Genomic DNA, 27,509 nt, shown 5'->3' on the forward strand with positions numbered 1-27,509 from the left:
TTGACAGACGATTAAACGTCGGGAAACGGACTTTAAAAACAGTTCTAGGTCTACAGATAGGAATACTTAGTATTTTGTTGAACCATTTCGCATAACGCAGCCCTGAAAGCCATAACCTTATTTTTCGTTACGTATAATCAAAATATAGCAGCTGACTGGTGCAATTAATCCACCATAAAATGCCTGACCAGAATGACCACTGTTTGCTATTCACTCAGACTCAGTTACCTGAGTAGTCTGGCATTGGTACGTTAAATAAATCTTTTTTAGATTTCATCTTTTATGTAATTATTACAATTGAACCCTGCGTTGGTCTTCTATTCAGTGGTCGCGTCAGCTTCTTGAGACTGGGGTGCAAATAGGGGGTACACTGACTTGATGGGGGGGGGGACAACTGTCGAGGTTGAATCAAACAACATGTGGAGGTGACATGGAGCGTCTCAGAGGGTTCATCCAAGAACATATTTTAAGAAATATTTGTGCATTTTGTTACATAAAAACATATAAAAATCATTTTTTCAAATTTGTTAAAATAAAGTGAAGGTACAATTGGGGGCTGCAAACCCTTTTTTTTAAGTTGGCAAATGACTGTTAAATACACATGTATATGTTTCTTATAGTTCGTCTTCGGAAGTCAAATATAGAGTTATCATCAGTATATAAGGGGAAACTGTAATCGATTCCTCCCCACTATGTATACTAATTTAAATTCTAGTACAGCATTCGAAGGAATCTCGCAGACTGCCTTAGTGGGAGTCTATCAGAATTCTCCTAGATTTTGACGATTTTTAGGCCTGCATGGACATAATATATCATATTATTTACTGTCCAAAATATTTCCGTTTTAATCAATTAATCACTTCTTATTATCTTTGCTCTTTAAATGGTTTCATTAAAACCCTCTATCTTCCTATCTCATTATTTTTCTGTGCATAATCCTTTGTTAACCTGTAAACCTTTAATCATTGTTAATCTATTGTTAATTATCTGTTTAATCATTTTTGTTATCGTTATACCCTTTATGGTTTCACTCTATTACTTCTATACTAAATTTTTAAACAAATTTCGACGTGTTTAACAAAGTCAAGGGCAATATCGAAAGTTAGAACTTGTCCAAGATCTTATCAATTCCAATGATCACACCGATTTCATCAGAATCGGTTGAAAACTGTAGGTTCAATCCTGCTCACGAACTATTTTTAACAAATTTTGATGCGTTTTTACAAAGTCAAGGGCAATAACTCAAAAACCGTTCATCGAAAATGCGTCAAATTAGAACTTGACCGAGATCTTATCATTCTAAAGCATCACACCAAGTTTTATAAAAATCAGATGAAAACTCTAGTCTCTATAGTGCTCACTAGAAATGTTGACGGACCGACGGAGAGAGGCAACGACAATATACGACCACATATTCATGTGGGCGTATAAAAATAGAATCTCAATACTTTTAACTAAAATGACAATCGTTTTATATAATATGAAAACATTGACACCTGGACCATATGAAATATATGGGCTCTATTTACCCACACACTAGGGACAATGTAAACGAGCTTAATAAAATATAAACAAACCTACTCTATAAAGGGGTTTTAAACTAAACTAGCAGGGTTAAAGTGATATACCTTACCAGGAGCTAGATATCTGGAAATGAAAGAATAAAAGAATATTTATAGAATGTAAAGTAATGCTGAAGTGAATGTATAAGAAAGCATTGTAATAATTAAATGTAATGTATGCAAAGACTTTAAACTATTTAGAACCAAGATGGTCGACAATTGGTAACTAGGGTAAACAAAAAGTAGAACTATAAAACTATTAAATACAACATACCTCTTAAAAGAGAATCCAAATATGCAAAACACTAAATCCACAAATTCCTTATAATATTGAAGGAGATTCAATATATAATAATTATCCTAAATATCCACTTTCTTTCAGTGATGAAAACTCAGAGACAGAGAAAGTTATAGGAAAGAAATAGAAACAGTGAAGTGTGACTTTAACTGGCTGTTAGATTAATAAAGTGACCGAAAATAATTAATTACAATTATACATATATTTTAACCCTTCAACATCCTCCTCTTCTTCGGGAAATGTTGTCCCAAAATTTTCACACAAATAATAAAAACTATCTACCTTAATCAATAAATCAGCACTACAAATCCAACTAAATACTAAAACTTAAACGAAAATACAAAACTATAAAAACTGAAAAAATTACTTAAAACTGCGTTTACTCAAAATAAAAACAGATCTGGAAACAGTGACTTACACAATGAGGGTAGCATTTCCAACAGCACTTTTAACCTATCTGGTGACATTGTAATAAAGTCAGCTGGTAACACAGATCTAGCTAAATCAGTTGGGGTAGAGGGGTAGAGGAATCTGAGGAAAGTGATGAGGACCAGGTGATAATAGTGGAGTGGACGGATTACCCGACCACAGCTAGCTCTACCGGAACATCTGAGTCAGTTATAGATCTGATTGCCGGGCCTGAAGACATTCCAGTCCAGGATGATGTAGTGAGACCAGTGACATCAGAACCGGAATCAGAGTCTACAGAAGAATCGCCATCAGCGTCCACGGATGAAGTGACTACTACAGTCCCGGGAATTGAGATTTCAGCAACAGATCTGTCTCCAGAAGCACCACCAAGAAGATCTGCAAGAGAGACTAGGTTACCATCAAAATATACCGACTATGTGATGTCACACCAGACCGAGATAGCTTCAATCAACAGGCTGCGTGCTGATGTAGCTAGATCTGTGTTACCGGCTGACTTTATTATAATGTCACCAGAAAGTGGTGTTGGAAATGCTACCCTCATTGTGTAAGTCACTGTTTCCAGATCTGTTTTGAGTGAACGCAGTTTTAAGTAATTTTTTTCAGTTTTTATAGTTTTTATTTTCGTTTAAGTTTTAGTATTTAGCTGGATTTGTAGTGCTGCTTTATTGATAAAGTTAGAAAGTTTTTTTTTATTTGTGTAAATGTTGGGACTACACACATTATGTCTTCAAAATTTTCTTTTACAGAGGCCCATTTTCTGCCAAAATTTGTGACTTTTGAGGGTTGACATTTCTAGGAAGGAAATGTGTTTTTTTTCAATGTAAACTTATCAACGCAAACACATTCTAAGACTAGCAGTACTATTTTGAGGCTGATATTCTAATTCTCTTAAAAAAGATCAAAAACATTCAAAAAAAACTTCAATTTGCTCAGACAATAGTTGAAAATATGGGGGGAAATTTTCAGTTCCGAAATCTAAGTCAGTTTCACCGAAAATTAATGGACCTGTTTTTTTTCAAATATGAAATTTCCAAAAATTACATTTCTATGAACACAAAGACATTTCAAGACAATGTTATTGAAAATTTATAATATTATGGATAGGACTACACGTGAAATGGGAGAAAATATATTCGATTTTGGGCTTACTGTCGTCAGAAAGTAGTCATAATATATAAGATGATATGCAATAATGTGGCATAACATATCGATCGGAGATGTCTTTTCAAACGTATTTAGGGCAGGTCATCTCGGGTAAAATGGTATGTAACAAGATACCTAACAAAATAATAATCACTTAAAGAATATACCCTGAATGTGCTTGTATTTATATAATAATCGATATCGCTTATCGTTTTGCCACTCCTAATCATTGAACATTGAAATGAATGACGAAGCGATAAAATATGAATATTATTTACCTGGAACAAGAATAATTTTGATAACTCATGACCGGACATCTTGAAAACGTTTCTAAATTATTGTGTATGTTATGGCACGTGAGTTGATTTCATGTGACCTGTAATATTTCACGTGCATGAGTAGATGTTACTGTTTGTGTAATCTGTATTGTAAGTAGGTTAATGGTCCTCAAGAAGTCCAATGCGTTCAATAATGACGTAACACGAGGACCTTCGGTCCTTGTTATACGATCATTATTGAACTTATTGGACTGCTTTCGGCCATTAACCTATACTTATAGACAAATAGACTTTCTTGTGGCACAGGTTAAAGAAAAACACAAACTTGTGTCAGATTACCATTGGAAAACTATCAGAGATGTAAAGATGGAATTTTGCCTACATAAGGACACACATGTAAAATTCTTCCGTTTTAAATTTCAAGTTTCTGTCGTGCATAGACAGCCTGCTATAGCACTTTTAATCCAGGAGACTATCAGCAAACATCTTTCGGGGGCTTTTCCTCTACAAAATAGGTGTGATACTTCAAAGTCGATGTTCTCGGAAGTTTGATGAAATTCCACATTTCTGCCGAAATGGACGCAGGATATGATAAGCTTTCGTTTGACACCAAAATTATACCTCTAGGGCCAAAATTGGCGGAGTTATGGCCATTTTAGTATGGGATGGGGTCTGACTATTTTGAAGACATATTCTAATCATATTTTATATGTTTACATTATTGTTTTGTATTATGCAAGTAGCAGTGTTAATGGTTTGGTTTGCCATAATTATATTTTTCAATTTTCAATGCGCGGGCGAATTTCTCTCAAAGGTGGGGACAATTCTTTGCACATTCCTAAATGCCGTCTCGAGGCTATGAAAAGAACGGTTAAATAAAAAATAAATAAAATTAGGGCTAGTATAATTTGGAATTCGTTACCCTAATCTCTCAAATTATCCTAAGAATTGGGCCATTTTAAAGATGGACTAAAGAAGGAACATTTTTCATATTAAGATTTGGCTATAGAGCCACCTCAGATGATCCCACATATATGGTTTCATCGTACCATGCCAGAGTGCTCAAACTAGTGACCTAGTGAGCTACGCATACTTGCTGGAGACAATGGTACACTCCATTACTATATGTTATTTATTTTTATAACATTACCTCTGGTAGCTTGATTTCTTTTTTACTATTATCATAATCAGGTGCTGCATTCCATATAGTGCAGCTTAATCGTTTAATTGAATTGATTTTTGTGTGTGCATTGTCTACTTATTTTGTAATACAACATCAATTATTAATAGCAATCGGAAAATCCAGAAATACTTTTAATCACGTCTATTTTTAACGTGGAAATTCCCGTATATATGATTGATTGCCACGTAAGCAGTCAAACTGGTTTATATAAGGGTATTATTATGGAGATAAACTAAATATACTACGTGGTGCTGCAACCTAACAGTAGACTTGATGCATAAATAAAGTACGAAATGGGCCGAAGAAGCAGGGGAAGAAGGCGAAATCCTGTTTTGCTTCGAAGATATGGCTACTTTGAATGTGACCGTTGTAATAATATGTGGGAGAGTTCCCAAGTATATGTATGGAACTACGACGAAGAGCAGGTGAGCATTTTTAAAGCAATCGTTACTCCTCATAGGTCACTGGAAAGACAAGAAGTATTCCAGTCGTGAACCTGCGAGCATTATCGAGCACTGACCTATACATTCGGGGGAAGATCTGGTACAGAAATGTGATCGGCTATACGTGAAAGTACGCGCAAGTATCCGAAGGTAGAACCCAAAAGGCCCGATGGAGACCCGCTTTTCGTGAACGAGTGAGCGATCTTCGCGCTTTGTCAGGTTAAGATAGGTCAGAAATTGACGACCCCAGTTCGACATAGAACCCGCTTAGCTTGCCGATATTTGCCGTTCTTCCACTGTTCTTTACGCGAGAGTGACCGAATGGAGGCGTATGTTGACGCCTTGAATTAAAACTCGATATTTTGGCACACTTCGGCACGAAGGTCGGCTACCTGCGGGGGTGATCGGGCACTAATGAACATTTGCGGTCACAAGTCCCATCCGAATAACCAGTGAGGGTCGAGCCCTTCTACGTGCCTCGCTTGAGAGGGCTAGAGGTTAAACCGAATGCTTAAGAGTGCGGGCGCGATAAAGTGAACCTCGGACGACCACGGGACGACGGTTTTGATCGAATTTGTTTTTTTTTCAGCATGTTTATAATTAGAAGCCGATAGCTTTTGCGATACTCGACCCTCGGAGGTATAAGGTAGTGCTCGATAGTGTTCGCAGGTTCCCGAATTTTTTTGCGGAAAAATGCGGCCGATCGCCCAAAAAATGGTCGGTACTATCGGGCCCAAAAATTTCCTGAGAAAATTTGAACGACCGAAGAACGTCCGGAGATCGTTTACTTTCGGTTTCCTTTGGCTCCCTACGCTACATTTGGAAACTCTCGACTCGGCCGAAGAACGTGGGAAGATCGCTCACTTGCGGTGAGAAGTGGGTCTCTACCGGGCCTTTGCAGAATCTATAGCTCGAGTAACGTCTGTGATTCGTCATTCCGCAATAATCTAGTGGTCGGGACTCAATCGGGTCAAAAAGTGGACGGTTTGAGGCGATTCATGACGGCAATTGAGACTATCAAAAAAATAAATCATCGAGGACAATCTGGTACAAATCGGGCCGATTAAAAAAAAACAATCCTTGGTGAAATGGGGGTATTTGATGAGTCCATGTCCATTTCTTGTAAATATAAGGTTATAAACTATAAAACCCCAATTTAGACTTCCATCACTTTTAGGTGGTTATTAATCTTCTCATATGCAGATATTATCGATATTATGGATTTACGGGTATTAGCGTATCCCCTTAATGTTTTGTTCACGAATATATTCTCTCGACTATGACCACATTCGTGAGGCCTGTATTGTGGAAATACAGTGATTATTGGATTGGAATATGTGTATATTTGTGACATAGAACTGAGCGTTTATATAATTTTTTTTTCTTATTTTAGGCAGCTTATGGACAAAAATGTCGCAGATGCCGTTGGATCAATGATCCGTATGAAATTGAACGTCTGCGATGTCGATACTGTGACGCAGTAGACTGTGAGTGTGATAATGATAATCGAGATCGTCATATCAACACACGTATACCACACAAAAGAGACCTATGTATGAAATGTAAGGCTGGGTTTCCTTGTGAAACAGATGAAGACAAATATTGTCTGTGTTAAATGACTCGACTATTTTAAGTTTTTCACGTGTTGCAAAGGAGACATCATTGCGTCATTGTCAACAACCTCGAGTTGCTGAGACGCCTTTTTACAGTCTCCAGGGCACACGGCAATTTTAATCTATGTTTTCATACCTTTATTTTTATTTTTAGACTTCATACTTTTATGCGTCCAGGAGCTACTCAGCCCGTTTTAGTGCTAATGAACCTCAATGCATTTCATTTAATTCCATTTTAGTTATTTTATTAAAAAGATAATTATCAAAATGTGCATTTCTTTTCTTACAATAAATATCATGATAATAATCTGACCAGAGAAAAAAATTGGCACTATCCCAAGCACAATCCTCTGAAGCTATAAACATCCATATTGAGTTTCTCGGGACTGGCTAAGACACGAACTTCTAAACCAAATATAGAGCAATAAGAAGTATTATTTATTGATAGTTCATTGCCCCTTGATCATTTGTCTTGGGAAGTGAATGCCATTTTGGGATGTGCTTAGTTGTCTTTCCAGTGGCGTTTGAATGAACCATTAGGTAGGGTGTTGAGTAGGGGCCACGGAATTGTTAGTGGGACTCACAGGCAATTTACTCCCTGATACGAAACTTGAAAGGGGGGGTAGAAGGGGGGGGGGGGCGGACTGTCCAAAACCGAAAAGCTGAGTTAGCGTCTTTTCTTTATCAGACTGAAAATTCAGATTGTAGAGTCATATTTACAAATATATTCTTATGGGCTGGCATTTTCATAGACTGAAACACATTGTTAAACTCTCTCCGTACGAATTTGATATTCAGTTGATACAAAATGCATGTGCAAAATACTATCATGGATAGTTCATAAGATATAAGATATAGTTGTTAGTTTAGAAGATTTTTTTCTAAAATAGCAATAGAGGCAAAGGAGAAAAAAATGAGTATAGCTGGATAAATTCAGATCCTGCACCTTCCTCCGAAATTTGAGCCTTCAAATCCACTTGCGTTAGTTTTTTGGACACTACATTTAGTACATTAACGAAAATACATAAACATAAATAAACAAATATCCATACAAAGCCCCAATAAATAATAGTAATTAATTTAAGTATGTACAAATGAACAATATTTATGTATAACTAATATCATTTTGAGAAATCATCACTTTTAAAACATCCTCTAGAACAAAGAGATTTTGGAAATTTGTTCAATCTAATGGGTTATTCAAGATGTTCAAATGAAAGTGCTCAACCAAAAATCACCAGTCCACCAAGGGCGCGTCAAACTTAAATCAAGTTCCTTTTGATTACCGACAATGTATTGATGTACTGAGAGTTTCTTAACAAAAGTTTTAGCATCTGTGCTTGTCGACGGATCCCAATTGAACATAATTTTACACTTCTAAGTAGTCTGGCATTGGTACGTTAAATAAATCTTCTTCGGATATGTGACTTAATCTTCTACTGTCTGTACCTTCATACTTCTCTCGTCCCAGTTGATTTCTGTACCGCTTTTCAAATGCTAATTCTAAAGCACGAGCTGCAATAAAATATAGACGCATGATAATAACATTGTTTTAAATTCCATTTAGAATGGAATCATTCGTTGGTCTTTTATGTTGAATTTATGAAATCTAGGTTCAATCCGGTCTGGTTGCACATACTTATTTTAGAATACCCAATTGATAAATTAGGTTGAAAAAATTCAAATAACGTCATTTCAATATAATAGCATTCACAGTTCGCTTTAATTTGCAATGAGTTACGGGTTCGATCATATTTTTCATAAAAAAGATTTAGTTCCTTTAATCTCGGAGTAAGGAACTGTGATATCAGTGCATAATTCTCAAAAATTAGCTGATTTGCACTACGGTGTAGCATAAGATATGACATCAAAACACCCCTAGTTAACTAAATTCAATGAAAATGTGTTATTTAACACTAGTAATCCTACCTGTGGGATTTCCATGACTGTTAAATATTCGTTGGCGCTTTCGTGCATTTCTCATAGTTCGTCTTGGGAAGTCAAATATAAAGTTATCATCAGTATGATATGAGGGGGGAACTGTAACCGAGTCCTCCCCACTATGTATACTAATTTCCTCTGCCATTCCATCACCTTCTCCAGTCTCATAATCAGGTAGTGGTTCATCATAGTCAGGTTCGGGTTCATGTTCAATATTTCTTACTTTCTGCAGCTCAATCACTCTCATGATAGTTTCTCTAATCTTATCCTTTTCATTGAACTTCTGCCCAAATCCTACGTCAGTGATAGACAGAACATGAAGCATTGTTCCCCATCTATGGACGAACATGCCTACAAACTGAATAAACAAGATACAGGCGAAAAAAACAAGAAACATCATACCAAGAGGCTGGAATGTTAAAGGTTTGTCATCAGGAGTTAATCTTGGGATTTGAAAGAAAAGATAATGCTGTAATTCCCCTTGCAGTACTTCCAATTGCATCGATAATGCTACCCACAACGAGCTAACCATAAAGAAACCGAACACAACATTATTCCTTAAAGATTTTAAATCTGACGCTATTTTCTCTTGATGCTCCTTATCCTCGTTTATTGGATATAAATACTTTTTAATAAGTTGCTCCCAAAATCTATTTTCTCTAGCATCTAAAAATATCATAGGTCCATCTCCAAACGTTTCACCAGATATCCATGACTCATCTTTAACAGATTCTTCAGCAATCGTACTTGTGCTAGTTTTTTTCACTTCTGGTTTACTTTCAGAAATAACCACAGAATCCGCGACTGAAGACTGAATACTTAGTGGAATAGCATGCATATTACCATTAGGTGTTGGTACAGACACAGTTTTGGCAGGAGTGCGACTTTTTCGATCAATTTTTATTTCCTTTATTAGTTCCTCCAATAAAATATCAGTTGAAGATTTGTTTGGTTTGTCATTTACTTTATCTAAAGTGATTCCTTTAATTTGCTTAAATATTTCAGCTATTTCTTTCAAAATCGATTCAAATCCCAACCACCCCAAAAAGTTCTTTTTCCTTCTTGATGCCGCTTTGGCTGCTTGATCCTTCCACTCTCTTTCAATATCTTCTTTTGTTTTGCGCACCGGAACCTCTCTGGTACCCCATGATACGATGTTTAAATTACAGAGGAAGTAAGTAGTGAGAACCAGATAACCAGCCGGGATACAAATGAAATACAAAACACCGGGTATAACACACGTGAACTCTTCAGGGTGCATTAAAGCCGCTATAAAAAATACAGCAGCTAACATTATCATAAATATTACGTTCGGGCTAGTTATTGATCCTTCTACTGCTGTTCCGACTGTACCGACAAGAACAACTGTCATTGTTACAGCGTATATCGCGCTCATTATAGCCCCAACAGTCAGTTGAGTTTCTGCCTTACTATACATACATAAAACAATGTAGAAAATTACAGGAACGATGGCCAATGTATAAGACTGTAGAATGGTTGTTTTGAAGACTACGGTATACGCTCCTGCCATCATCAATAAGACTGTCGCTGGCCCAAGAACTGTAGAGGCCAATAAGGTAATCTGATATATTGTATAAAGGGTACTGATGTTGTCATTTATGCGCACGGTATTCTTCCATTCCCCTAACAAGTCAATGATGTTGGCTAATGTAGATGGTCCCCATCGCCTTCGTTGATTAAAAAATTCTGAAAATGTTTCAGGAGCATGTGTTAGAGCATCTGCTGCAGCACAATAATCTATTCTATGTCCTTGTTGAAGTAGTAATGTGCTCAGCCATCGATCCTCACCTGAAAAAGGGCGCATATTAGCTATGTATCACAATGTTTCGAATTTTTAATTATAATGGATTGTAAATATTGCATACTAAATCAGATTTTCTCATGTGCGTAAACATAGAGCGTACCATACCTTGATCATATTGAACATATTCCCCGGCCTCTGTGGCTCGGGTGGTGTAGAGCCTTGCCACATTGTCATCCATTAAAGCTGACCCGCGAAACAAACTAAAGCATCCTGGTGCACACAAAACACAACCGAAAACATGTTCAGTAGCTTTTTGTAACCAATGGCCAATGGCGTATTCAAATTGTTGATACCAAACCATAGGACCTGTAAACAAAGAGAATATTTTTCAAAATAATATCCCAAAGAATCCATGATTTTAGTTTATAACCGACATTTTTTGAATATATTTTATCGTTACCTGATCCAATAGGATGAATTCGTCCACAAGCAGCACCAACTTTCTTATTCTTCTTCATTCTGTCAACAAGTAATCTCACTGCATCCGGTTTGAAATCAACGTCACCATCTAATGTAAGAATGAATGTGTTTTCAGCCTGAAAGAAATTAAATGTAAGTTTCATGTAAAATGCATTTTAAAGATTTTATATGTGAGGTGTGAACAAAAAAATGAAACTCTTGCAAGAAAGAGTTGAAGCATAAACAAACAGTGTCAAAAGAACTTAGCCAGTGAAGTTTCATATACAAGTAAACTGTGATTCTGGGAGTGCAGAGCAAGATTTTTTGTATTTTACAATTTTCGGTTTGTATAATTTATATCTCGTATAATGTAAATATATTACCTCTGTCTGAACTTCTTCTGGTACATAATTAAATAATACACTACGAGTAAAATGAGCTGAACGACGTCGTCTGCGAAGTTGAGAATCTGTTAATCTAACTTGATCATCTGTTATATCAGATGCTTTCTCGTGACCTGTCTCAGATTCAGCCAATAGTTTAAATCCCAATAAATAATACATGTACATCACCTTAAATAAGAGAATAATTCATTGTACTTAGAAAGTAATGATCGACTGATTTCTCAAGTTGCAAATAACGTAAATAAAAACAAAACCAGCACTGATTTACAAGTCTAAGAAAGCATTGTAAGAAGTATTTTTTGTTATGATTTATGAATACCAGTAGGAATGTGACATCTTACCTGTGACCATCGCTTTTTGTGTCTTATTTTGTGTTTGTCTTTTAGATGGACAACTAAGCTAGTGGCACCGGGTAAATCCCATGTAAATCTTCCGCCATAAGGAGTGGGTGTCCTCTTAGGTGGGCCAAGTGATATTTGTCTTTCATGAACCGAACTGAAATAGACCAAGAGTGTAGAGATGATTTCAAGTCAAACATGCATTATTTAACAGTAGGTAATATTTTAGATTAACTGATTATTCATAACCTGTTTCGATGTACACCTATACACTGAATTCAAAGGAAGTTTAAGTGATAAATCAATTGAGAGTGCAAATCAAATAGGTATGAGTAATCAAATATCTTTTAAATCGCGATAACCTTTATCAAAGTAAACTTTAAACCATGTTACATTTAAATTAATTACAATGTATATATAAATAATAATATGTAAAGTCATCAGCACGACAAATCTGCCCCTACAAGTTCATTGGACATGATGTACCACTGGGATATCGGCCCTTTTAGGGAATTATAGAATCTCCGGTAATCCGGTCTTGATGGACTCATTAGTGGTTCAGTTTTGTATAGATACCAAAGTTTATGTTTTAGGCTTTAAACATGGTGCAAAACTAGCGACCTAAAAGTTCGTTGGAGAAACTACCATACAGGGTGACATCTCACGTCTGGCCCTGAACGTGCCGATATCCCATTAATGTATAACGTCCGAGAAACGGGTAGGACCAGATTTGTCGGGCTAGCAGAATATATCATAGGTCGCTTTAACATAAATTATCCAAGATGGTTTGAATAACATAATATTTTAAGTGGCATAAACATAGTGTTACCCACCTTAGTGCTTCATCAAGACAATCCACCAAATCTCTAACAAATGTATTCGGTAATAATGTATTGTTTGCATCTAAAGCCATAGCGTCATCAAAGAAAATATGTGCTGAAAATGTGTATAGGAAATCAGTTAATACAATACTACTTTCTTTGTTAATACATTATTGTGATATCATGAAATTACTCTATCAGAATCCACAAAGAAAGTTCGTAACATAATCATTTATCTCATTTACACTAACCTTTTCACAAAGTTCCACAGCAGTATCATTATAACTCCGAGGTAGATTAATTTAAATGTTATAATACATAATACACATACCTTCAAATTCATAATAATCGGGATCGTGGATTTGGTAATATTTTTGTGCCAGAAAACGAGCACTGTGATCAATATCCATTCTGAAATGCAAAATAAACCTTCACTAATCTAGAAACTGCCTGGTCACCTTCATTCCTTCATGGTCCTTCACTTAAAAAAGTGTTTTGGTGCTATAAACAGCAAAACTTAAAAATCCTGTCTTAATTACCAGATATTCCCAAACAAGGCAAAGTCATATTCGTGGTACAAAGGATTTTCTCTCCTTACTAGTGGATGTATGTAGACAATTTCAATTCTGATTATTGGTACCTGAATATAGACTTCAGAAGTTGTGTCATTTCATTTCTAGTTTCATGCCACATGGTAGCACAAGCATAGATTTTTGGAACGCTTTCATTTCTTTGAGACATTTCGTAGAATTCACTTTCATCATCACCGTATTGGTAGAGGAATGTTCCTTTCTCCCATCGTCTTCTTCTCATCAACAGAGATTGATCTGTTAGAACACATCGTGTTGGTGATACAAATAGCCTGAAATACAAAACAGTATGTAAGGTCAGAAATTAATTCCGTGCCATATTAAAGCAAGTAACATTTCCTGATATGTTTTTCATTGTGGTGAAGCAAGATCCGAAATGAACATGTACTTTTGGGCTTTTAATAAATCCAAATTTAACAGATCCAATCTGCGTACAATACCGATACAATAAACTACTCAAATGACTTACCTTTCAACTTTTGACATTCTATCGGACTGTGGAAACCAGATATGAGCATTGATGATAATCTGGGACAGCCACGATATTCCCAGTAGAATGTAGTGATATATTACCAATTCGTCGTCAGTAGTTGGACAAATCCAAAAATAGAAGTTAGCCGATTCAGGTATGAAATTATACCGACATTGTAAAATGATAACAGTTGCAGAAACAGGTGTGACCAGAGAAAGCGGAAGTGAAAAACCAAACAACTGCATACACAATTTACAAGCTAGACCGGAAACGTAGGAGCAGATCCATGCCGATACAAGATGAAGATACAAAGGTCCAAACTGCTCAGCATGGTCAAAAAACGTTTCTATTTCTGTCATGTTCGCTTTTGATTGAGATGTATGAGCTGAATCGAAACTTAAACTAAATCTAAAATCATCAACTAACAGCATCGCAAACAGGAAAGAGCAACCAATTTTCCAAACCCCTACAAATGTATAGAGTCTTTGTCTAACAACATGAAGAGTTTTAATCCATGATATGAATGGCAATTTAACTCGCCCTATAGCAATATCACCATCCATAAAATTCTCCCAATATCCCAATGAAATTAGAAACAATGATACCGGAAGTTCCCATGAAACTGATCCACGAAAGAAGACAACCGCATTGTTGACCACAGTATTAGCTTTAAGATCTCCAACAACATACTCTTTCATTGCATCTTTATCAGTTTGTTTAAACAAAACTCCTAAAAATATGGTCATAACAATACAGCCTACTTGAAAAAAGGCGGCGACACTGTGTAAGATACTCCCTAACACTTTTTTCTTATATGGCATAGTTTTAACCTTAAATGACCAGAACATCTGCAATATTGACGGTATTGCTGACACAGAAGATAATATTATCAAAGCGCCAAATATATCGACTTTGGGTAAGATTCGAAATAGCAGAAGACATAATCCAAAACTGTGAAGTAGCTCCAAAATTAAAGTCTGAAATTACGAAAAAAGATTCATAAGCATAATTCATATGAAATTAGAGCAAGGTCACAATGTTACAAGGTGTTTTGGTAGGCAGGGTGATCATGCCCTGCTTAGCGACACCCGACACAGTACCCATTTTGAGCTCAGATTGAATAATCTTTAGTCTCAAGAGTTTAAAGCTCTTCAGTTCATACCATTTTCTATTTTTTATAAGGTATGGGGTAAAATAACAAATGGGACGACGAATCCAGGCCAGTGAGCTATTAGTTCACTCAGACCAAACGTACAGATGGGACGAACATATGATGCCCTTTATCTATAACTTGTGCACGTAAAAAGTCAAAGATCTTCAAATGCTTGATATGATACAGGATCTGCTGTTGCTGCATCGAATTAAGAGGCAAAGAAGAACGTCAGTCTGAAAATCATTCAGAATTTCTTCTCTTTTCGTGAAACCTTTAATCAGTAATACTTACAATTATAGTCATAGTTATTGAAGGCCACCCAGTGCTTCCAAATAATGATTTAAATGTGTATGCAAATATCCAGCAGAAATATGGAAAGCATACACTGATCAATAACATCGTATGGGTTGGATTGGCATCGTTATTTCCAAGTTCCTGAAACAAACAGGACCACTAATTAGGGTGGTTTGATTTCACAATTTCTTGGCGGTTTCAACAGAATAAGGTTAAATCCAAACCATGAGTAACTCGTGTTCTTCTTTAGCTAGAAAACTATAATAAGGGACACAAAACGCCGTTTCATTTTCATTTCGCATCCTGTATGGTAATACCAGTATCCAAAAAGTATTTTTTGAACATTAATAATACCATACTGTAAAGAAAATTGTGTTTGAAACATTTCCATATAATGTTATTCTCAAGAAAATCGATTTTTGAAAAAAGTTCGTTATGTGCTAACCAAACTTTGCTATTAGATAGAAATGATATAATTATATTACCCGAACTATCCCCGATGTCATAGTTAATAGTGACAATTTACTGACCACAGCCGAACCTAATACGGTTATAAATAAGGCTTGATAGCAAATTATCTTACAACATTTCAGGAATGTCCTAAAAGTATCTCTTTGATCAATTCTATCTCGAGGTATTTTTTGGAATCTATCCCAGGAACGACTGAAAATAAAACATATTCGTGTTAGATGTTACATATCCAAATGGAAAGGTGATTATAATTATGTATTGCTGTTGCTCTTACCTTCTGCTTTTGCCTATCTGAAATAAATTCGATAATACGGTAAAACATAAAGTTCCGCAAAAACATTTACGAATTTGTTTTTCTTTTCACTGTCTCCCTAGATTTCTAGGATACAGTGCATAAGCGTTCAACTCGAAAATAAGAAGTGTTGTACTTACGGTTCAAAACATTCATCTTCATCTAGATCATTCTTTTCCTGAAGTGTGAGAAGATGTAAATTCATTCGTCAAAAGCAATCATCATTATTATGTACTCTATTTATCGCGGATTATGTCCAATCACTGAATTCTTTCAAATATATTCTGGTCAAAAAATTATTTTAACATTATCTTTAAAAAGAAAAATTGATAACATCAAAGAAAGCACATAAGATCGCCTATAGTTGCAATGCAAGTAACAAATTATTTATGAAAACAAATTATTGCTAGAAACTGTATTTCGACATACTTATTAATCTAATCATTCCGACCAATCATATAGCCATATATATCAAAGTATTATGATTATGATTTTTATCACACTGATTAGTTTCATTCGTATTAGGAACGCTGACAGAATGTGCAGTACATAAGTTAATATTCAATATTCCAAAGTCACAATGAACTAACCGTAATAGAACAAGATGAGAATGATATGTTCATTTCATCGGCCACAATGCTCTTGATATATGACGATGACCGATTTAAATCTTCCTTTTCTGTGAATTCTTTTTCATTGAGTTGAATCCAGTCTTTAACTTTGACCACAGATTTAGATTCTGTTGTTGAAGCAACTATGGCTGATGGCTCTGGTGATTTGATAACAGTTAATTTCTTTTCCAAAGCAGCTCGTTTTCTTTGCTCTGCCTCGCGCTCCTCTCTCTTGATTCTTTCCAATGTATTATTGAGCAGTGGTCCATGCCAGTGTCGAAGGAATACCTGTAGATTGAAACCAGATGTATTTTTGCTTTTATGTGGCCAAAGGCTGTTGACTTAATACGCCAATAATAAGTTGTGGACAGTTCCTACCGAAATGTACCCGAAGCACTGGTTAAAATACACCGGGGCCCATAACTAAAACAATCTTTAGATCAAATGGATAATTGGAAAGATGGATATTTTTGTAGTTCAGTCACACCATAATTTCCCTCCTACACCATCAATGACATGTCTCCGGTTCCATCAAATTTTTTTTGTACGAAACTGATCTAATATCGGCCATTGAAAACTGCGTGCGCAGCCAAAAGTTCAAAGGTCGCGGAGTCACGTGATACTGATACTAACAAAACGCAAGTTACGGTGATACCCAACACTAATTTACAATCATCTTAATTCAATATTATGTTAGAGAAAACGCATCTTTGGAGGTGTGGAAAATCTTTTTCTTCTGACTCTACTCCAAACTACTGTCAAAATATCCATCAGTGGCTGGAATAGAGGCAGGTGTTTCGGACTAGCTACAGGTCAGATTAAAACTTACCTTCGTATGACCAAAAACGTAATCTTTAGCCTTTGCCACTTGCATAATTTTTTGTGCCGCCTGCCATGGATCTGGTAATACTTCTTTTGCTTTGTAACAAATTTCTCGATAGCTTAAATAAAAATCAAAAAATTATATGAAATAAATAATAATATTTGACTACTACAATTTTTTTTTCATTCTAGTTTATTCTAGCCAGAAAGCCGAAGCATAATATGTGATAATACCATAAGCATGTACACTATCAAAAGACTGTGTAATACTAGTACAATAATAGGAATGCAACAATCCTTCCCCACAGAATACCTTTTAACGAAATCCTGAACTGGTATCCTGATAGCAAATCCATCTCGCCGTATCTTGGTAATTTCTAATAATCCATTACATCTCAATTGGTTCATAACAAGTTCGGCATCAAAACTGTTGGCACGATTCTTTGAATTTGGACGAACACATCTGCAAATTGATACATGTATATCACATTGATAAATCAATTCAAATTAGATTATCCAAAATATAATACTAGAGAAATAACGACCCAGATTGTCGTACGTATGAAATTGTCTTGTGAATGAAGTCAGACAGAGATGCTATCTTGGTGGCCGCAGTGCTCTGAAAGGAAACATTTACTCCTTGCGTGGACAAATGGCTTCGACATTCATATCTCTTTTGAATGCTCCCGGATAATTGGACTCATTTCAAGTCTACTTCTCTTTTTTTGTCACTTTTTTGTGGACTTTAGATTATTGATTGTACATATCGGTTTTTTACTTTGTGATACAAACTCAAACATACCTGACAAACCAAGGGTTAACAGATGAAATCTTCGTCATCAAATCATCTAAAGATTTCTGAAAATAATAATCATAAATGAACTAATACTAACGATCCAAACTGCAATACAAAACCCAAAATCCAAAACATCATATTGGCGAAACATTGGTAGTAGCCTACGAGCTCTTCATATGCTATTGACATAAATAAATATGATGGCTTCATAAGCTTCCTAATCATTTCCAATAAGATCGTAACCTTCTGACGACTTGTGTTGACGATATCCTGCATCAAATGACAATCCAAAACTCATTTCTCTCAGCGAATAGTTTTATTGGTGTACAATTGTCTTTTTTTAAAATACAAAGGTTTGTCTTGCTGCCAAAGTCTATTTGATAATGGTAACTTACCCGAAAATATCTTGAAACAAATGATTTGGTTTGAATTTCAGATCCGTTATTACTTTTATTGAGGCTGGAAGATTACATAAATAGTTTGATTAATCAATTTCACATGTTTAATGTTGTATTTAATTTCCAGGTATTGAAAAAGTCTGCAATACCACATTCAAAAATTGTATAAACAAAATACTAACCTTTTTCGTTTTAGCTTCTCTGCTGTGGCTTTTGATATACTTTTATCCCCATCGGTTATTTCAATAACTGGACGAGATGGAGCTTGTGGTTTTAAAAGAGTTGCTCCGAATGCCCTACAATAAATAGTATAATTATTTTTCGAATCGAATATTATTCAAATTGTAAAACATGCAACCATTTTTTACTATCACTGGTGATGTAAGTGTTCAACTTCTTAGGTTTCATTTCTTATCATTTAGTATTGTTGGTGGTCAATGAGAACCGAATACATCAACACGAAACTGAAATGTGTAATAGTCACAGCCAAAATCGAGGTTAATTAAGAGGAATTTAATCAGTTAAATTTACCATTACCATGGATCTTTTTTCAAATCAAACTAAGACATACCTTGAACAGGATCCCATCTCTTGCTGTGAAGGTGAAAACAGCATCTGAACCATATCATTAGAACTCTTTAATAAACAATCTAGAACATTCTGGCTTATAGAATCTCTATTCTTCTCAACCATTCCTTTGGCACAGTATGACACCTAGAAAATGTGATGATTTGTGAAGTGTAAAAAGTGACGTCAGTTAAGTTTAAATACGATATTTAATGCAGTATGGTACTGAACTCATCAGGCAGAATGGAACTTATTTTTTTTGTTTTATTTAATAGTGGTCATGTTGTTTTGTACACCACCTAGTAAAAGAATTCAGTAAGGTTAAAAATCAAATATTAGGGATTCAATACCTTTCCAGCATAATGTGATATGGTAAAAGCAGCTTGATCTCCTGGTACTGTTTTATAATGTGGAGAGGAACCACAAATATTTTCTAATTTCTGAACCAGGCTTTTATCATTAGCTCTTGGTAAACTCGACTCTTCATCAATAAGGTAAAATAAACCTAATGGTTTCTGAAAGGAAAAACACTGTATGGTTTAGAAATGCGTATTCACATTAGCTTTATATAATTAAAAAGATCCAGTCCAGATGAAGTGAAAATATTCAGCATTTCATTGTCTTGTCAATAGCTAATAAATATAGCTAATAAAATAAATAATTTTGAAATAAAGGGACCTTGTATGTCCAATTTGAATCCAACTGACATCACTAAGACGGATTGCAACAATTCCTTATTTTCTGGCATTGGACTTCGGCGATATATCTATTGCTAATAGTAGGTTATTTGTTATAACTCTTGTCTCCCTTTATATGAATTCATCTTTCTCTGATCATCTGCATAGGCCACGTAGTTCCGATGCTAATTAAGGAGCAAATCAGTCGTCTTTACATCTAAGGAAACCAAAATCAATTTCCCAATTAAAGTAATTTAGTATCAAATTTATTACCATCTTTGTTTCGATAGAATAATCTTACCTGATAAATAGTATGCAATTATGAAAAATATAGGTCTACAAATGTAGAATATCATTACTATGACTTATGCTTATTCATACAACATCAGATATTCTTACCTTGAAAAACAAGTCTATCAAATCTTGGTTATCCTGAAATTCTACAAGACTGACGTCCACACCTTCTTTCTCATAATCAGATCGTTCATATTTGAATATTTTATCATAAAAATACTGTTGTAAACGCTCATTGGCAGCATTTATACATAATTGATCAAATGTGTTCATAGGTAAACATTCAAAACCTGCTAAATCTAATATAGACACTGTAGAATTACGTCTGAAAAAAAAATAGAGTAAATGAATGGCTATTATTCAGCCATATGCAGTCAATTTATTATATTAGTCTAAAATATGGTTTGTACCCTCAATTATATCCCACTTCATTTCTAACAGATTTGAATAAATAATACCAGTTTCATGAACTTCAGCCCAAAAATATATGGCAGAATGCACCAAATCAATTCTATTTTCTTGGGGAGAAACCTCACACACGCACAACTAACATCTTCACAATGGTCAAGGTATTACGAAATTATAAGATAAAGTTCGTATACCTTGACCACTATCTGCAGATTGGAGTCTACCCCAAGTTTAGGGAGGCTGGCGTCGCCACTGACCACAAGATTATTTTGTCCACCATGATATAGCATAGGCACATAAACATAGCCTATATACAATGAGTCATTAACCTTAAATGGGGTTTTGGAGAACATTTCCAGAACAATTGGAATAGAATAATATTATAATTATGTATCTACTATGATCATATGTTGTAGCAGTTTAAAGTATCTCATATTTTGAAGTTTTTGTTATGTTCAGATATTGGGTAGATGAAGTGTCGAGTGTGAATAATAAGTTCAATACCCATTGTCTGTTTTTGGTTTAAGATGAACATTAATTTGTCCTACAATCCAACCAAATAATCTTGAATACAGAATCTTAGCTATAGTATCTCTACAGTCTTCAGCTTGATGTTTTTTCTTTAGCGTTTCCACTCGTTCACCTGAAAGGGTTCAATTATATGAATTTTATAGGCTATGGAATTAGCTCGCTATAAGATGAATATGTTTGGCTAATTTTTGCATAATGTTAAAATAACATATTGGTTAAATATTTTCTGAACAAGAATCACTAAAGCAGTATTTATAACCATCCTTTAATTTGGTGTTGTGGGTTATAAAATAAAGATACGCTTTAAGATGAGTATTTTAGTTATAACATAATGTTTAAATAACCAATATAACAACGTATGAAAAGAAAATCACTCAAGCATCCTAGAATTTGTTTTATTTCTCAAAATGTTTATATAAAAAACACAAGTATCGCGTGCATTTATCTTCATAACCTTACACCCTTTGCATATTTTAAGGAACAACCTTTTAATTTTTTTTTTGTTTTTCTGTAATGTCATTTCGAAGATTTTATTCACGCATTTCTCTGGATTGAAATAATTATGATAAACCGTTTCACTTCCTTCATTGATCTCCACCAACCTTATAATATACTGTTTTAAAGGTACAATCTTTTGTTTCTGGGATGTCATTTTGTAGATTTTTTAGTTTAGTTTAGGAATCAATTGATAGGCGTATCGATTCATTTCGTATAAATTATGGTTAAAATGATTATTATAAGTATTGATCAATAGCTTGATAAAGACTAGAAAATGACATTATGTGTTCGGAGTAAAATGATTATCGGTAAGGCTCGGAGATTCGACGATGTGATAAAAGGTTTAAAGGGTTTGTAAAGAGGTTTGCTTAAATTTCTATGTGTATCGAGGACACCATCAGCATCAAGAGGCTTCATTTCAATTTTCAGGCAGATGTCTGTGGTATTAGTAATTCCACTAAAACTATGCGTTTTATGATGTGGCTTTTTAGAAAATCTCTTTGCAATCCCTTTAAATGAGTTTCCATGGAATTTATCTTGGTTGACTCGTCAACATTTAGTTTAAATTCCTTCTTTCAATAAATCAAAGGTTTTCTGTGAAATCTGTCACACACGAAATAGTTTTAACAGGGTAATAAATAGGGGATATACCTAAATTCTTTGAATTGTGACTCAATAACTATATTGAGTTACAACTATATTTTAGGGGCTTTTATCCTGAATTCATTTTAAACACAAAAAATATCTCATTATTCTATTCTCCAAAATCTTCCTCATCAAATTAAATTAAATTTTCGAGAAAATGTGCATATTTGTGAAACAAAATAAATGTTGAAACATGTAATATGTATTAATTCAGTTCCTAATACTAGATTTCGTTTACGTTCTTAAATGAAACACGGTAGAAAGTTTCAGGTGAGATGAAAAGCTTAGCGTCTACGAATAATCTGTGACCCATTGTCATTGTAGTCAAATACAATTTTTCAGAGGATAACTTTTAAACTACCAATGAATTTGTATTAAAAGCAAGCCAACTTGTACATATAGGTCGCAATAAATTTACATGGATATACTTCCCTACAACAAATCAACGCAACCTTTTTTACCTCGCTCAGACTATGCTGCGATGATCTGGGTCATTTTCATCAATTTCAAAAATTGAATCTGACAGGAATATGTACAGGAATATGTTAAGTATATTCTTAGTACTTCTTGTAAAGTATATCATTTATAGATTGGTTATCGAGTGTAGTCCTGTAATATGCATTACTTCATCCATCGTCATAATAATGAAAGGACGATTAAGGAGTGTAAATATGAAAATATGAGACGAATATTCATATGAGAAATTTATAGCTATAATAAATGTCAAAAGCATATCGACCTTTAAAGAGATTGTATAGAGATTTTCTAAAAAATTTATATGAGTCAAGAACACTGATAATACTAATTTGCATCATTCCAATTTTCAATCAGTCGTCTGTGGTTTCTGCAATTCCACAAAAGGGCTTGATGACATCATTAATCGCAAAATATGCTTTATCACATAAGGCCCATCGCGATTAGTGACGTCATCAAACACTTAGTTTCAGAGGAATTGTAGGAACCACAGACGTCTGGTCGAAAACTGGAATAGTGTAAATTGATGTGTCCCCGATACACATAACAAAATTTAAAAAACCTCTTCACAATCCTTTAAACAGGGAACATTTCGTAATATTTAAAAAAAAGAAGAATAGCTTTTCATTCAGTATTAATATGCCAATAAAATGATTTTACAGAATATTTATTTCTCGGGGAAGGAAGGGTTCTAGCATTTTTACGCGTACATTTTTATGCCATATTATGTTTATTCGATGCCTACCTCTAACAAATATTGTACTAGATATCAATGCTGTCGTTAGTTCTTCAATTTCTATCCCCAAGAAACTAGTAGCTGGAAAAGAGAACAAATATTCCTTATTGCATAATTGCATTATGCTTAAAAGTTTGATATACTTGATACGGTTTCTGAAATGAAATGATATTTTTTGTGCATTGTATCATATTGGGAAACCAAACTAAAATTTAACAAAAATCCAATAAAACTTAATGAATTTGTACTGTATAGACCAGGATGTATATGTATTTGATATACTAATTAAATTAAATTCAATAATAACAGTGACTACCACAGGGACTGGTTGTAGTCCACAGCTCTCACCCCTTAGGGAACCCAATCTCAGAAAAAAATACAAAATTAAAAAAAATGTATAGAAGTATACATTTATAATCAAACTAAGCAACTAGCAATAATAGGTAATAGCTACAGACTGAAAATCCTTAAATCTTCCAGTAACTGGCAATAGTTGAATGCAGGAGAGCAGAAAGTTAAAAAGAGAAATATTCCCACTAAAGTCCATGGGCCCCCACTCAACTCGATGAGTTGAATATAAAGTCTTTAACGTCATACCAACTCGAAGATGGAATTCATTTTCAATATTAACGCCATCCACTTCCGTGTCATCTACAAAGACCAAATTGGTGACGTTCAATATCGCAGATAAGAGTGTCAAAATACTTGAAATGTCCTTTTAAAAGAATAAAAATCAATAAAAGCATATTAAATAAGGAAGACATTCATTTATGATTCAATAAAATTAATAGTTTTCTTTAGCTCAAGTAGATTATAATAACCTTATTGATATTCTTAGAAGTGGTTTTATATTTAATAGGTATATAATAATGACAATCTTAACCACTGCCAATCCTTCGTCGGCGCGTCTCAGAAAAGTGCATTCTCTCACTTGACCGAATCCAGTCAACTTGGCCGTAAACGGAAATATTGCATGATCACTTGAAAATCTAACATGAATAGGCTAATACAATGCATTAACCTTATTGTACTTCTTTAGAAAGATAGGACGTATCACGTACAATGATAAATGTTTTCGATTACATGGATTTATCGGAATATATATGAATATAGTTTGGTAAATATGACTCATGAGATAATTAAAAACAAATTATTGTGTACCTCTTCCGAGAACCCGATCATCTTCATAATATCAATTTGTTGGTGAAATTTCTGTTTATTTCTCTCCACTTGTTCTGATTTATTACGTCGACCATTTTGAAGTACTCTGAAGTATAATATATGTAACATTTAAACTTAAAACTTAAACTCTTCACAGTGCATTGCTGTCTCCACCATTTCGCTTTGTCATTGAACTTGTATTTCAACTTTAACTTCACCTTCTTCTAACTGCAAGCGAGGATGAAGTTGAAATTTACAAACCATACAAAAGTTGTTGTGGGAAGAAATAAATCGAAAACTGTGCTTGAGAATAATTTATATTTACCGAAATTGCTCAATGTCCTCTAAATAATAATATTTTTTCTTATCCTCTGTCAGACCATCAAATAAATAATATAGAAAATGGAAATTTTGTTCTCCAGAACCATGATGTACTACTCTTGATTTCTCTAACAGATAATCGAAAATTTTCGCTGAAAAAATAAGTATCATTTGATGTTTTTGATTCAAAACGTTAGAAACTAGTAACCGTGATGAACGGTAACTGCAACTAGGAAGAGTTATTTTATGCATTAATATGTTAAACCATACATTATGAAAATGATTCAAGACAGGCTTCGAAGCAAAAAGTAAGTTAGGAACCCCTCGGATTTGTTCAAGATACTCTCTTTATTGGCGTAGGAAACGAGGGGGGATAGCAACCGAAAAAATATAGGGCAAAAACCCAAAAGCTTCTTACCCCCACTCAAATGGCCATCCTCGGTGAAGTGTAGTTCAATTAATTTCCCAAAACGGCTCGAGTTATCATTCATTGGAGTAACAGCATTTCCAAATGATTCTAGCAAGGGGTTGATCTGGATGATTTTTTCTTGTAGATTCTCATTTGAGTCTGTTGAACACATATAAGATAGATGGGAAATTGCTAATTTTGTGGACTCTGTTTTGCCAGCCCCTGATTCCCCGCTGACTAATATACATTGGTTTTGACATGTCGCTAGTAGACGGTTGTAAGCTTGTTGAGCTATCCAGAATATATGTGGTGTTCTGTTGGAATCGGTCTGATCCAAACTGGAATTACTATACTCTTCGTGATGCTGAAATATTTTACAGGATATCGTTCGATATTAAGTCACAAAAACCTGATCCACTGTTTCAGTATTTTTGGGAAATGAAATGTATATCATATTTTTGGAGTTGAGACCGGTTGGTCCATACGGGGATACAAAACATTGCAGGAGAAAAACTGAAGACATAACCTGTTTTGTATTTTTCAATTATAATTTCCATAAAAAAATATTGTGTTTACAATTATTTGTAACCTACACTAACAAATGAATTTGCAAATGCTGCTAATACAATATCCGTATATGCAAGACAATTCCGTCAATCAAAATATCGTCCAAAGTATGGCAAAATCTAGAGTAAACGTTGTGTGGTAGTAAACTCCTCCAAAATAATTTACGATCAGGTGATTCGAAAGAGACAGAATGATCTGCTTGCGAACGAAACCCGTCAGTACGACAATGGTAAAAATCATGAGATACAACCAGATCAATTCATGCCTGACCAAACAAATCAGCCAATGCCAGAAACAAACAGGTTTTTGTATCTACCAAGGTGTAACGACAATATAATTTTCTACATGACATATGAAGTTTTGTGTGTCAAGTAACCTTTTAGCTTTTAGCTTTTAGCTTTTAGCTAGGAAATCCCCATAACAAGCCCTTGCATAGCGGATGAGTTGTGAAATGTACACTCCATAAGCTGGTGATTGTGGTGTATTACTGCACATGATTGGAAATTTACTGTTGGAAAATCAGTTGTCACGTTTATCATTTGACACAAAGATCGTGGTTGTTGGCAATTTCAAGAAGCAAATCCAATTAGGACGCTGGTGTCTAACCATCTCTCCTGGGTAGATTTTATCTACATAGTCTCAAAAAGCCGAGTAATTCGTAATGTAACGAATAGTAGAATTGAAGGAACGAGCTAGTTGTTTAGTGACCTTGCATTGAAGGCCTTAAATAAATTCTACCTCATAGAGTAAAGAAATAAAGTAAAGAAGCACAATTAGTACACATAGGAATACCGATTACTTGCTAAAATATCTCCCAGCAAAATTCGACCAATTATCTATCAAAAAAGTCAACACTTTAACGACATCCTCTTCTGATATATTCTATATATTATTATTGATAGCGTCAGAGTGGTTTTTGACGTAATAGGTTGAGTTACAACAATGTATTTCGGTTTTAGATAAGAAGGCCTGGTATATAATGTCATTAAATCTGGATTTTAATTTGGAATTAGGAATGGTTGTGTATAGAGTAGAGAAATCATAAGTTTTAATAGTGTGAATTGATGAATGTGATTGATCTTGCAAATTTTCGATGCTTCAATACTTACCTTATCGTCAAATATTGGTATAGATTTATTTGGATTCAAAGCAACTAAAACATCGCCCAGATATGTCTGTAAATATAACATTTATTATCAATTAAATACTGATGAGAATTACTATAACCATTACAATAATTCATGGGCTCAAAGTGCTACTGTACACTTTTCTTTTCCGGATTGGGCTAATTAAGATTGTTCAATCATGCAGTTTTCATTTAGGAACATTTTGCCACAACTACATCATTAGTTTCTTTCGATTTCCTATGGTAGGTTTCTTTTTTCTTTTTTCAATATTGGCCCCTTCAAAGTGTAGTTGAAAACAGTGGATGTTATTTCGGGTACCTGATGTAAAGTAATCGAAAGGAGGGTAAATAGATTTGATTGGTTTCACTAAATAAATAATCATATAAACATACATAATATTGTTCTTCTTTGTAGCGTTTCTTCAATTCGTTAAGTATAACATTTTCATCTAAGAACGACAACTGTGATAAATCAGAGACTAGAGTTGTCTCTCTTCTTTTACTCCTCTTCTCCAT

General features: G+C 34.6%; 2 protein-coding genes across 2 annotated transcripts; one reads left to right on the top strand and one right to left on the bottom strand.

The window, feature by feature from the left end:
• Positions 1-5,111: 5,111 nt before the first annotated feature.
• On the top strand, positions 5,112-7,263 carry LOTGIDRAFT_235017 (hypothetical protein). The gene is made up of 2 exons (XM_009063475.1): positions 5,112-5,321; positions 6,733-7,263. Exons 1-2 carry the CDS (start codon positions 5,190-5,192, stop codon positions 6,952-6,954), a joined length of 354 nt encoding a protein of 117 aa, XP_009061723.1. The 5' UTR covers positions 5,112-5,189; the 3' UTR covers positions 6,955-7,263.
• A 1,595-nt stretch (positions 7,264-8,858) lies between these two features.
• Positions 8,859-27,509, bottom strand: LOTGIDRAFT_127517 (hypothetical protein; the record flags this gene model as incomplete). Its single annotated transcript, XM_009063476.1, has 29 exons — positions 8,859-9,669; positions 9,757-10,702; positions 10,824-11,024; positions 11,119-11,254; positions 11,501-11,689; positions 11,863-12,016; positions 12,693-12,795; positions 13,012-13,091; positions 13,321-13,542; positions 13,740-14,719; positions 15,187-15,330; positions 15,681-15,852; positions 16,532-16,851; positions 17,393-17,504; positions 17,699-17,848; positions 18,188-18,243; positions 18,577-18,640; positions 18,762-18,875; positions 19,151-19,293; positions 19,497-19,661; positions 20,223-20,442; positions 21,030-21,168; positions 23,419-23,490; positions 24,007-24,124; positions 24,571-24,676; positions 24,896-25,043; positions 25,310-25,664; positions 26,977-27,042; positions 27,387-27,509. The coding sequence occupies 29 exons, from the start codon at positions 27,507-27,509 to the stop codon at positions 8,859-8,861; spliced, it is 6,609 nt and encodes a 2,202-aa protein (XP_009061724.1).

The sequence above is a fragment of the Lottia gigantea genome (genome assembly GCF_000327385.1).
Source record: "Lottia gigantea unplaced genomic scaffold LOTGIsca_58, whole genome shotgun sequence".
Classification (NCBI taxonomy): domain Eukaryota; kingdom Metazoa; phylum Mollusca; class Gastropoda; family Lottiidae; genus Lottia; species Lottia gigantea.

Excerpts from the sequence above, each read along its gene's own strand:
- LOTGIDRAFT_235017 (XM_009063475.1), top strand. The coding sequence starts at position 5,190 with ATGGGCCGAAGAAGCAGGGGAAGAAGGCGAAATCCTGTTTTGCTTCGA. Across the intron at positions 5,322-6,732 it reads GGAACTACGACGAAGAGCAG|GCAGCTTATGGACAAAAATG; the intron begins GTGAGCATTTTT and ends TTCTTATTTTAG.